Source organism: Corythoichthys intestinalis, chromosome 2 (assembly GCF_030265065.1).
Source record: "Corythoichthys intestinalis isolate RoL2023-P3 chromosome 2, ASM3026506v1, whole genome shotgun sequence".
In the NCBI taxonomy this organism is placed as follows: Eukaryota; Metazoa; Chordata; class Actinopteri; order Syngnathiformes; family Syngnathidae; genus Corythoichthys; species Corythoichthys intestinalis.
Window position 1 is genome coordinate 64,971,351 of NC_080396.1, and position 13,440 is coordinate 64,984,790.

Here is a 13,440-nt window from a genome sequence, read left to right on the forward strand (position 1 = left end):
ATATAGAGGTACCACTGTACTAATATACAGTGGTACCTCTACTTTCATAATTGATTGGTTCTGGAAGTAGTTTCATAACTTAAAATTCCATAAGTAGAGACGCGTTTTCTATGTAAATGCCTTTATCTGTTCTAAGCCCCCAAAATTCAGACATAAATCTTTTGTAAAACATAAAAATGCATCAAAACATGTAACAAATACATATTACTCTTAGATTATTACTCAATAACAATAAAATGAGATCTGTGCATAATGTAAAAAACAAAGGATAAAGAATAAAAGTTAATGCACTCACGTAAAGCTGTCGGAACATGAGGGGCGAATGAAGTTGACACTGGGATACACACATAAAGATGCTAGGCAATAGCCAATGGCATACCAACTATAAATATGTAACGTTCAGTAAGCTTTGCGAGCTGTGAGTAGCAGCCCATACTGTATTTTTGCCTTTCGTGTCCTGAAATTTCTTTTGGAACTAGAAGCAATATTTTCCCTTTGAGGCGTGTCTTAAACTAAAAATTCTTGATGTAGAGACATTTGCAAGTCGAGGTACCACTGTATATACACTACTTACTGTATACTGTATATACTTGTACTATATATACTTATACAAGTATACAATACTATTCTATATATACTAGATATTATATATATGTTTTTGTATTATTATTATTTAAGGATCCTCACTGACCCTACTGATAATTAATGGCGGTAAAAGTCAAATTTAAGTTTTCATTGGTGCCGATTGTGTTGGCAAGCCAATTTAGGGTGGCAGCTGCCCCTCCATGCCAACGTTGTAGATGTATAGGCCATATATCTGAAGGAGAACTACACCTTAAGACAAAATTGCCATTAATTCCCACAAGGCTTGAAAGTCAAACTAGGGCCTGACAGCTCTGTGCACAGCATTAAAAAAAAAAAAAAAAAAACACTATATTGATAAGAATAAGGATTAAAAGATTTGAAATCATATGTTTGAAAAAAAAAGTTGCAATTGAAGCACTGCTCTGTATTGTATTGTATTGTATGGTATTGTATTGTATTGTATTGTATTGTATTGTATTGTAAACACATTGGAAAAACTGCTTGGGGCAGTTTTCAGTTTTCTTCCTCGTGTATGCTTTATTATCGCCCTACCTTATCTGGATAAGGAAGCGTCACACAAACAGACTATAGAAAGAACCTGTCTGGGAATGCCACCTTATTTTTGAGGATGTCTGTCTTTTTGAAGAGAGCAAGCCTTCAAATAGGTAGTAAATGTCAGGTACACTATTGCTTGTTTTGAAGGTAATAGCATAATTTCCCTCCTGATTTTGAGCCATTGTTGAGAGAGTCTCAAACTGAAATTTTCAAAAGCTGGTTATAGGCTTCCACAAGTTTTGTCTGACCCTTGCTTCGATAAAGTGGTAGTAAGCCTTTTCCACAAGCTAGCTGTCTTAAAAACAAGTTTCGAAATAAAAAAAAATCCGCAAAAATAACAAAAGTTTTCCAAATGTAAATATGTGGCAGCCACTATAAAATGATGGTATGCACTGCCAAACCCTCATTTGTAGAACCTGCAACACAAATCTGTTTGTTCTTTCTCTCCTATTGACATCCCTCATCCTATTTTGCCCTTTTGTTTTCCACCTTATCTGTGATTTCAGCCACATCGCTGCCTGAGCCCACCGAGTCTCAGCACTGCTCTCTGTCTGTGTATGGCTGCTGTGCCGACAATTTTACAACTGCCTTGGGAGTTGGACTGGCCGGTTGTCCGAGTAAGTCCTAATCTATGTCCATGTTGTGTTCATACAATTAAAACATTTCAGTAGATTATCATTGCTGTTTGTTCGCTAGTTGGCGGGATTAAGCGATACATCCTTAACCAATTCTCTCTAAAGTGTTCAGTGCATGTGTGTTTGTGGAATGACATTAGTCATGGAAGATTCCATTAAATTAATGTGGATTCAGTGTATTTGTCGCTTTAGATTCCCAACCATTTGGTATTGATGCAACACCAGACTTGTTTGACGTTGATCAAAGTTTCCAAGTCTATGCAAGATTGAAAATAATTCTTCAAATGCATGATTATTTATACTTTTGTGTCTTATGCGAAGTGGAAGTAAAGTATTTACTTCCCTAAAAGAAGATGTGTTACTTTTGATTCATTCAAATTTACAGTAATAGAACATTAAGCACATGAATCCTAATGTTTGTAATGTAATGTAATGACAACACATTTCCAGCCAGTACACAAAAAGAAGTCCATACTCGTATCACTAGGTAGCATGTAAGCAGGGCCGGCCCAGCCTATACGCAGACTATGCAGCTGCTTAGGGCCCCTGACCACTAGGGGGCCCAGATAGGGGGCAATCTGGCAATTGTTTAATTCATATTCCTTTTTTTTTTTTTTTTTTTTTTTTTTTTTTTTTTTTTTTTTTTTTACTACAGTTTGCTTTATTTGACTTTTGTGAGTTTTGATACTTGATTACAAGCTTAAAAAAATAAAAGTTCTTCCTTAACTTCTTTCCTCTTTTAGAAAAAGATTTGGTGATATCTACTGTAAGTACTGACAATCATTTGGGGTGAGAAGTTTGAAGAATGCAGTGCCACAAAATCTGATTAACATACAAAATATGGACATATAGGTTGGATTGCATGTATGGGTTTCACAGTACACTGTGACGAAATGGTAGGCCAAAAATATGGGCCCCTTGGCATTATTTTGCTTAGGGCCCCAAATCGCCTCAGCCGGCCCTGCATGTAAGCTTGCGGTCGGCATGTAGGGACACGAGTTAAAACTCAAAACCCAGTGGCTGCTGAACATGACTAGAGCAGCTTTCTCTATATATTTGGGAAGTGCTAACATTAAGCTATTTGCTATACCTATTAAATACAACCCAACATTATCACACTAATGTGGTTATTTTTCAGTAAGATTGTGTACAAGTTGCTTTTTTATTCACCCCCCCACCCCCCCCCCCCCTCTATCACAATTAAACACCAGGTAATTCAAAGTGCTTCACATCACATTAAAAACAAATAAAATGAAACATAAAAATAATGTTAAATCATCAAGACAGCTAAAAACAAAAACAATTGAAACAGGAGGTAAAAATAATAAAAATGAATGAAAAGCAGAAACTATATGCAGCGGTACCTCGACATACGATCGCATCGACATACGATCCTTTTGACATCCAACAAAAAATTTGACTCGCCATTTGTCTCGACATATGACAACATGCTCAAAATACGACGATTTACGATAGCGTCACAAGTTCATCGTTTTTCCGCAAGACAGAGGCACGGCAGATTTTCTCGTGAAAGAAATCAACATGGGTCCCAAGAAGGTTAGTGCAGGAGGTGAAAAAAAGGAAAAACGTGACGCTTAGCATTTAACTCATTTGCTCCCAAAAACGTATAAATATGTTCTATTTTTAATTGTTTCAGTGTACCAAAAACGTATTTCTACATCTTTTACTTCTACGTCTTTATTTCATAAGAGACATCTCTAGGTTCTGATGCAAGTTCGCTCCAAAGCACAACGCTCAAAATCCATTTTAAAGCAATAAAATAGGCCACTGCAGGGCAGTAGCGCATTTATTAAGAACTCATCTCGGACCATGAAAGGAAATGAATGAAGAGAAATAGTCAGGAAATGGAAGTTGGAAGAAGTAAGAAGCGTGGGGAAAATGTGGAGAACGATGTAAACACAAGGCACATGCCCCACACAAGTTCCCTAGGAAAATTATGTTATCAGGTAGTGGTCACTACAAAAGATTTTTTTAAAAATCTATCTTGATATGATAGACAGGCGGTGATGAGGGAAAAATTTACCCCATCTGCCGATACAGCCGCGGCCACAACAACGTCATCGCTCAGTTCAATAGTTTAGTTATGTGTAAATACATTGTTACTTTGCTATCAAAAGCTCTATTTGTCTTGTTGTTTATATTATTTTGTAGAAGTAAAACATTATTCAGATGTTTGGGATGTCACAAAAGCAAAAAAAAAATAGTTGTGTTAAAGTCAAAGTTATGTTTGAAATGTATGTTTTTACAAATAGCTCAATTTCACAGTTTTTTTCATCAGAAATTGGAAAATTGCTCAAATTAAGCAATTTTCTAATGCTGATATCTAAAGAATGGGAAAAGATATGAACTTACTTTTTTTCTTGCTGAAAGAAGAGAGTCTAATCTTTCTTTTGGTGGGTTCAATGTTTATATAGCAATAGAACATAATTTTCTGTGGGCCTTGAAAAAATCAGTCAAAATCCAGTAAAACGGCCGGGAGCAAAGGGGGTTGCTCCGGTGAAAATGGCTGGGAGTGTGAATAAGTTATATTAAGATAATATATAAAAATATGAGTGTGGTGTGCCTGTGAGTGAACTGGCTAGACAACACAGCTCACCGGTCCCCCCGCCAACAACTACAAAACATGAAAAGCGAAAGTATAAACTACCCACTCTACCACACCTCTCTCTCTCGTCAGCCACACGGTGCATTCAGGAAAAGGATGTAGAACACAACTGCCACATTCGTTAAATTATTTTGTTGTTATTATTATTATTATTATTATTCCAATTTGTATTTATAATCTATTTGTTTTTCCATATGTTATTCCTATTAGTAATTTAGCATAGGTTATTGGGCTGTGGAACGAAATAATCGAAGTATACTGTAAACTTATGGGGAAATCCGGCTTGACATATGACCATTTTAACTTACAAAACCCGTCCTCGAACGAATTAAGTTCTAATGTAGAGGTACCACTGTACTTGAAACTTACTATATGGGCAGTTATGAGTACGTTGTGGTAAACAACAGCATTTTTAGCAATGATTCAAAGGAGCTAACTGAGCACACTTCAGACTTTTATGGCAAAATGCTTAATGCGTCAACATGCAAAAGAGCTATTGAGTTAGAAAAATAGGGCTATAAGTGTCCATTGTAGCCACTCAACTTGGGTGTAGTGTTGATGAAAAACACAATTTGAAATAAGGATGAACACGGATTTACTTGAGATTTAGCTGACGCTCCACACCATCTATTTTTGGAACACTGAGCCTTTCCTAAATCCACAAACTCTATTTTCTAAGTTACACTGCTGGTCAACAGTTTTGAGGTTCTTTGTCATTCAACTAAATGGTGACAGAAAACTTGCGAACGCAGGGGAGTATGGCAGTAGAAGAAACACTTGAAATAAACAGTGTATTGTTGAGGAATTTATTTTCTCTTTGTTTTTATCTTCTTGTCCTCAGGTACTTGCCAATGCAATGTCTATGGCTCCTACAAGGGTACATGTGATCCAGCCAGTGGTCAGTGCTCTTGCAAACCAGGAGTCGGTGGACTTAAGTGTGACCGCTGTGAGCCGGGCTTCTGGAACTTCCGCGGCATTGTGACGGAGAACATGAGCGGCTGCACACGTAAGCCTATTTTGGGGTAACGACCATTTTGAATGGCGAAGTATCGCCTGCTTCAATCACATGAAAAATTCATTTTCAGATTCTCTGTATGCAAATATTTGTGTCTATTGAGTACTTTCCCACCCGTCAAGTGTGAAATTACACGAGAGGTAAATCTTTTGTTACCTGCGTATTTCTGAAATTGTCTGTTAATGAGTGGTTCTGAATTCAGCAGTATTGGATCATCATAGTTTGGCTAATTTACATAATACCACAGACACACTGACATGTTCTGCCCATGATGTGCCAGCTAGGCTGAGCAAATATCCTCACTTAGCCACAAGAACCTAATTCTACCCCCACTTCTAATGTTTAAAGAATAATTACACAGCATGAAATTTGCTGTAGAATAGCTACAATCGTCAACACAGTAAATTAGCTACTTTATTTGGTTAAGACAGGACTGCCTCCTCAGTAAATTCTAATTTCAGAGAGACAATATAAGGGCTGAAATCTGTAAGTCATTTTTTTTTTTTAGTATTCAAAGGGTATTTTGGCAAAGGCACACGCCACACACAACTGTTGAGACCGTAGAATTGTTCTAAAGTGTGAAAAATAATTGCATATATAATATATATAATTCTCATTTGAAACTAAGGTGTCAAAGTTCAGACACTCCCAAAGCATCCCTTAATTCCTTGCCATAGACGATTATAGACGTCCAATGAATCGGTGATGTTTTTGGGAGCCCTTTTAATTTGCGTCTCAGTGTTGGTCTTTTGGACGATAATAAATAAAATAAATAAATGGGCTAGGTTAATACCGCAGGTCTTAATGCACAATTCCGATTTTTTGTCACATCAGTTTTTTTTTTTTTTGTGCGTGCCCGTTCAGACTGCCTTTGTCCATTGAGCCAGTTCAAGTATCATGCATGCGCACTAATTCGCAGTCCGAGATGCGCAGAGCAAACTGACCCGCATGCGCAGGAGCATCAAAACAAATGACTACACGCACACACACACACACACACATATGGACAGTTTGCCCCGACTCCCCACTGTGTAAGTAATCTTGAAATATTGCTCATTTGGAGCAGAGAGAAAACTGAACATCCTCAGGCTTATTCTCAATCCATTTTATTTTTTATGACTGTTGTCAAGCCCGCCCTTTCCCCAAAGGCAGCGTTCAAGCTAGCCGCTAACGCTAATGCACAGCTGCACCGCTACCGTAGCGCCCTGTCTCTCACTCTTTGCTGATGTAATTGCTGCATGAAATCCAATTTGAAGGGCCTTGACAGACCAGACCGCAGCCACATTCTGGAAAAATGTGTCCCAGAACAGATTTTAACCACATACGAAAGTGACCTAGATCGGATTTGAAATTGTCCACTCTTATGCGACTTTTCGCTTTTCACCGTCAAGTGAATGACTCGAGTCGGAAAAAAAACACGAAAACATTTGTGCATTTAGACCTGCGGTATGAACCTAGCCTTAGTCATATTGTAGTCATCTCAAAATGTGTTTGTCTTCGTTTAATTAATTAATTAATTAATTTAACTAATTTTGTCTTGTTTTTGTTGTCGTGTACTAAAAATGTTTTCGTCTGTAAAATAAATTTAAAAAATATTCCAAAAATAAATGAATAAATAAAGGTTTCCAACTATTTTGAATGAACATTGACAAACATACATACTTGTAGCATCTACAAGGTTGACGCCAATACACACAGAGCAGGAAAACACTACATCATCATCACTTATTTATAGCCACCTGGACACCAGTCTGAGAGTTTAAAGGACGCTTGCCCTAAAGCTAACGTGAATGCTATGCTAATGCTGAAAGTTACATTTAGTGTGTGATGATCACTCAGCAAAGACTTTAAAAGGCTAAAGCAACATTGCATATTCTCTCTGGCCAAGAAAACAAATCTTTCCATGTGTGCAAGCCAACATGGAGACTGGATATGACACACTGGTGAATCAGGAGGGGGGCGTCGCGCAGCACATCACGAGTGGCACAGCAAGACACTGCTACATGCAGTCTAACTACACATAAAATGTCACACATTGTGAATATGTGACGTAAATTATTGCGCATTTTCTTCTTGTTCTCGTCTCGTCTTGTCAGACGAAAATTGGCATTGGTCTCGTCATGTTTTAGTCTCCCAAAAACACGTTTATAGCCTGTTATCATCTCATCATCGTCATGAAAAAAGTCTTTGCTAACGAAATATTTTCGTTTTCATCATCGTTGACAAAAACAACACTGCCATGAATGAATAAAAATCAACACTACAAGCCCTTTCAGTTCAAAAGGAATGAATATCTATTACCGTCAGTTGCCAGGTTTACATGGAGCCAAATATTCTAATTACAATCAGAATATTTGTTCAAACCGAATAAATGTGTTCCATATCAACACCTCATTCGGAATGAACAGGCCCAAACCGAATGGAATTTCATTCCAATTCACAGGGGTGGAATATTCCTTTTCCCAAACCGATTAGAAGTAAAATTATATCATGTAAACAGGGAAGCGGAATGGTGTCTGGTTGCGTTCTTTCTGCGCATGCTCCGTACTGACGTGGTGACGTCACTCGGTGACGTAAGTAACGTCACTTGCAACATGGCTTCCAAGCACACGCACAGCGCACCCACACAGCTTTTTAAATGAACGGCGTATCATTCTGAAGTTTTGTTTCCACTCGAAAAGTTAAAACAGCAGCTGATCTGACGATCGAGCTCCATGTTTTGCAACGTGACGCTTTGTTTTGATTAATCTGCGCATGTCAGACGGCAGTTGTCAAACGTCCTTTCGGAATAAAGGCAGTCACATGTAAACGCTGGATCGGAATAGATGAAGTGACATGTAAACAGCTGATGTGAAATTTTCATTCGGAATGATTTGAATCGGTATGAATAAAAGTCAGCATGTAAACGTGGCTAATGAATTGAGGTAATAAGATTTGCCTAGAGCAAGCCTGGTAAAGGAAAGTACACCAATACAGAAACTGAAAAAAAGAACACATTGTTTTCAGACAGAATTATTGTTGTCTCTTTAGGGTGATAATTTTAGGCTTTTTGTTCAAAACTTGTCGTCTTTTGTACTCCCACAAAGTAATGAGTTACAGGACAGGTACTGTCGTCACCTTTAATCGATCCACCCCTTTAATCAATCTTTTCTTCTCTCCTTGTCCTCGGGCAGCATGCAACTGTGACGCAAGCGGGTCCGTGCGTGATGACTGTGAGCAGATGTCAGGTCTGTGCTCCTGTAAGGCCGGGGTAAAGGGCATGAAGTGCAACGTGTGCCCTGATGGAAGCAAAATGGGCATGAATGGCTGTGACAAAGGTAATACAGAGGCAATTACAAAAAAACAAAACTTTATACTGGATTTAAATGACACATTACACATTGACACATGACTTCCACCAAATGTTTATCTTCGTGTTGCAGTCCACCAGTAAATTCCTTTGGAAAACCTTTTACATCTTACATTTTGTGTGATGGCATATACAGTGGTACCTCGACATACGATAGCATCGACATGCGATCCTTTCTACATGTGACGTAAAATTTGACTCATCGTTTGTCTCAACATACGATGACATGCTCGAACTATGACGATTTATGACAGCGTCGCAATTTCATTGTTTTCCCGCAAGACAGATGCACGGCGGATTTTCTTGTAAGGGAAATGAACATGGGTCCCAAGAAGTTTAGGGCAGGTGGTGACAAAAGGAAAAAGGTGACGCTTAGCATTTAAATTAAGATGGAAATGTTGGAAAAATATGAGCGTGGTGTGCACGCCAGTTAACTTGCTCGACAATACAGTCGGAATATGTCTCAGGTCGTGTTGCACTGATACCATTTTTTGGCCCCGATACCGATACCTGGCTGTGCAGTATCGGCCATACCGATACCATACCGATACCACCCTGTTTATATATATATATTCCCCCCCCCCCCCAAAGAGCTACATAATTGGATGTGAAATCATTGCTATCAAGGCTTTGTCAGGCTGTTGCTTACCTTTGCAAAATAGGAAAAAGACTAGTACGAAGTATAATACTAGCCCAACAGTAAGGAAGTAAAAATAAGTTCATAATAATAAACTCTGAATGAACTGAGTAAACTTTTTTAAACCTCTCAAAGGCCAAACAGTGCAACTTTCATGAAATTGTCACATTCTGCTGCTGGTTAGATTGTGTTTTGTTGCTGGGCTGTTAGTGGGGGCGTTGCTGACGTCGCACCTGAATCCAATCAACGCAGCATTTAAGCACGGGTGAGCTCAGAGAAGGCTGCCGAGATATTTGCTTTGCTGATCGCCATTTGACAACTCGCACTATTGTCTCGCTACATTTGCTTGTTACGCCCCTGCATTGGGTTTTTTCTGTTAGTGTGCTGCACTCGTTTGTAACCTCTACCCTGTGCAGGTATTTGAGTGTTTTTATTTTGGCTTTTTGGCTCGCTGCCTATCGTCTTAGTTAACCTTCGAGTTTGTAGTATTGAGCTTCGTCGACCTGCTGTCACGGACTCCTTTTGTTATTTCTACTATCCCGCGATCGCGTGTTATTTTTTGTTTGCAATCATTAAACCCTTGTACGTATCCCCCTCTTTTTGTCCGCTTCGAGGTCCAACCTTGTTTCCGCATTTGCGGACGCTAACAATTATAAGTAATAATAATTGACCACAGCATCCCGTCTCTCTATTAGCCTCCTTTTTTCGGGAGGGGGGGGGGGGGTCCCTTATTTCTATTTCTGACAGGTGGCAACCCTACTTTGGAAACAGTTTCCAAATTAATGCAGCATTTCTTTCAGTAAAAGACAATAAAAGTAAAGTAGACGTTGTACACTGACCAGAGATTGTTGCTCCGGTCCAGCGCCCTTCCTCTGGAAAGCAGTCCTGCTCTTGCAGGCTCAAACTCCTTGTGTTCGTTCACGTTTCGTCTTCAAATGTTTTATCGGGTTCGAGGTATTGAAACTGGCCGATTTAACTCCACATCTCGAAACTTTCAGGCCGCAAATCTTGCATGCAGCCATTGATTTTAATTGACGGGATTTCTATTTTGAAATATTTCCCGACCGCCGCCATGTCGGCGCCACCAAGCGGCCTTGTCATTGGTCAGGAGTGGCTATTGGCCCGTTCTCATTGGTCTGGAGCAGGCCAATAGCGATAGCTGCTTGGTGTTCACGTGTCATCACACAACACAGAGACAGAGTGTAGTGAGCGCCAGGAGGAAAAAAAAAGGCTGCGGTCAAATGTTGTAATAATGGACCGGTAAATGGTATCGGCGCCGTCTTTGTTGGTACTCGCCGATACCGATACCACCATTTCGGGCCGGATCGGCGCCCCCTGCCGATACTAATATCGGTATCGGTGCATCTTTAGTCTCAGGCATGAAAATCACTCACTTTTCGGCGAAATTCTCCCTTTTGAAGTGAAAAAGGGTGACCTACGGGAATTGTGTAGATCCGAGGAGAACATTTTTAGGGGGGAAGGAGGTGGGGGTCTCGTAAGTCTATCTAACTAACTATCGACATGTTTTATTCAAGTTGCTAAGCCTGTCGCAATATGCAATGAATCCATTTATCGCAAGGTAAATAAAAATAAGGGCGGTAATTTTCGCGGCTGCGTTTTATCACCGCGTGCGTGCATACATTTGTGCGTGCGTGTAAATGACAAATGAGACTGCAGTTGTTGTGTCCAGATGTATATTGGTCAACAACACGCCGTAGAATTACAGTTCACACATACAAAAGAAGGAAACACATCTATATTATTAAACACTGTAAACGTTAGCATTGCTACACTGAGACTAACGGGAAAAAAAGACAACTTACTTTGGCCTGCTATAAAACATTGGCAGTCTTTTCCAAAATGCAAACTTGCGGTTAAAAGGTGACACTTCAAACATGGTAAACAGCATTTGCAAACTAAAAAATGAAAAAAAAAATCTATTAGTGACACCACAAGCAATGAGGAAAAGTGCTTTTTGCGGAGTGTACAATTGTAAGCGGTTTAGCGAACGTACTACATTTCAAAATAAAAGCATGTCACGTTTGTCATATAAATAACGATTTCTGGAGTTAATCCCACATACTTCAGAATTAATACTATAATACTACAGAATTCAAATTTTACACTAAGAATACCTTTAAAATGATACCCTTTTAAAAAAATATGATTGGCAATTAAATATTATAATTATTATAATACTATTATGTATAGTTGTATACTATAATAATAATGCTAGACAAGGCGAAGTCAGTGGTCTGAATCTGTTTACATTCCATTCTTTCACAATAGTAAATGCTATCAGCTAAGCCTGCACAATATATCGTTTGAACATCGCCATCGCAATGTGCGCATGCACAATAAACGTGCATTTTTTTTTCTTTTTTTCAACATTTAAACTTTTGTTTTACTTCATTAACGCAGCAAGTGTGCAGATCTTAGATTAAACTGAGTTATAAAAATTAGGGCCGATGGCACCATTTTTCAGAGCATTGGAATTTGAAAACAACATACATTCTTGTTTTTCTGCTTCATGCTAATACAGCACCACAGTGTCTCACTCTCCCTCCTGTTAGGCACCACGACCAAACTGTTTTTCTTTGTCAACAGCTATCCCGAATGGAGCGATTCAAGTTATTTGGTGAACATTTTTTCCTTTTAATATCGCAATATAATATCGCAAACTCCCCAAAAATCGCAATGATAGTTTTTTCCAATATCGTTCAGGCCTACTATCAGCATTTGACCTCAGTGTTCATGTGTGATTAATTATTGCTACATGGTTACTTGTCGTTTAATAAAGAATTTAAGTGTTCCAAAATGTTTTTTGTGAATGAATAAGCATCAACAAAGATGTCATTGCTAAATTGGTAAAAAAGAAAAAAAAAAGAAAAAATTATTAGTCGACAAATTGTAAAAATAGTCGGCTGACTAATCGGGAATAAATTTGTCGTTTTGGGACAGCTCTACTATTTCGTCCACATCCTTCTCACCTTTTTAGCCCCTGACCCATTTTTATGCCTGATGTCTACGATCTCGCCGGTCCTCCTCCGTTCGCCAGTCTTGAAAAGTTAAGGTGTCAGATCGGAGATATTCTATGGCCGTATTGTCGAGTCAGTTCACGGACGCGCACACCACGCTCATATTTTTCTATCATTTCTATCTTCATTTCAATGGTAAGCCTCACCTTTTTCCTTTTTTCACAACCTGCACTTACATTCTTAAAACCCATGTTGATTTCTCTCACAAGAATATCCGCCGTTCAACAGTCTTGCGGGAAAACGAAGAAACTGTGGTGTTGTCATAGATCGTCGTATTTCAAGCATGTCGTCGGATGTACAAACAAATGGCGAGTCAAATTTTACGTCGGATGTCGAAAAGATAGTGTGTTGACGCGATTGTATGTCAAGGTACCACTGTATTTTTTTTTCTTTTATTATAACAATAATTTTAACCCTTATTATTTTCTACCACAAAAATGTTTTTTTGTATTGTTGGGTTTTTCTTGTGATTTCTTCAGTCGAATAATCCTGATTTTATCCTCATATTTTTTTTTAGTATGACTGTATTTAGCTCAACTAATCAAAATGTTTTAATTCAATTGTCCTCTAGCACCGCAATCATTTGTTCACTAAATTGAACAATGTTCTAGCAACGTTTCCCCAAAAGTGTCATTCTTCAACTACAGCATACTTTTCATACTTCATAATTGTTTATTTGTATTCCAGCATCGGGACTATTGATTCTTCAGATGAATAATGAAAACAAGTCGGGTTTAAAGTAGGTTGATAGAAAGGTTAGCTCCTGCTGAGGGAGGGGCACGCGGCTCCTTGATTAAGATGCTCTATCAGCTATTGACTGGAAGTCAAAAGCTTAATCAAGTCGGCAACAGGGCACACCAGTGGGGCTCCCATCCCCGCTCACCATGTCAGATGAAAAGACAAGGCACTGGGAGGTGGAGGCTCTTGAAAGCAGGAGCCAAGGACAGGGGGCACTTTAAGTTGCTATGATGTAGCTATGATGCAAAGGCCTTTCACTTAT

The 13,440-nt window shown here is 38.8% G+C and overlaps 1 protein-coding gene across 7 annotated transcripts in view; it reads left to right on the forward strand.

Annotated features, from left to right (window-relative positions):
- The window catches only part of agrn (agrin), a 526,155-nt gene that overhangs the window by 380,541 nt on the left and 132,174 nt on the right, over positions 1–13,440 (forward strand). For all 7 annotated transcript variants that reach the window (XM_057830472.1, XM_057830467.1, XM_057830469.1 and 4 more), the window contains 3 exons: positions 1,647–1,757; positions 5,243–5,407; positions 8,590–8,733. In XM_057830472.1, the coding sequence (XP_057686455.1) occupies positions 1,647–1,757; positions 5,243–5,407; positions 8,590–8,733 (420 nt within the window). The remainder of the gene's footprint in view (positions 1–1,646; positions 1,758–5,242; positions 5,408–8,589; positions 8,734–13,440) is intronic.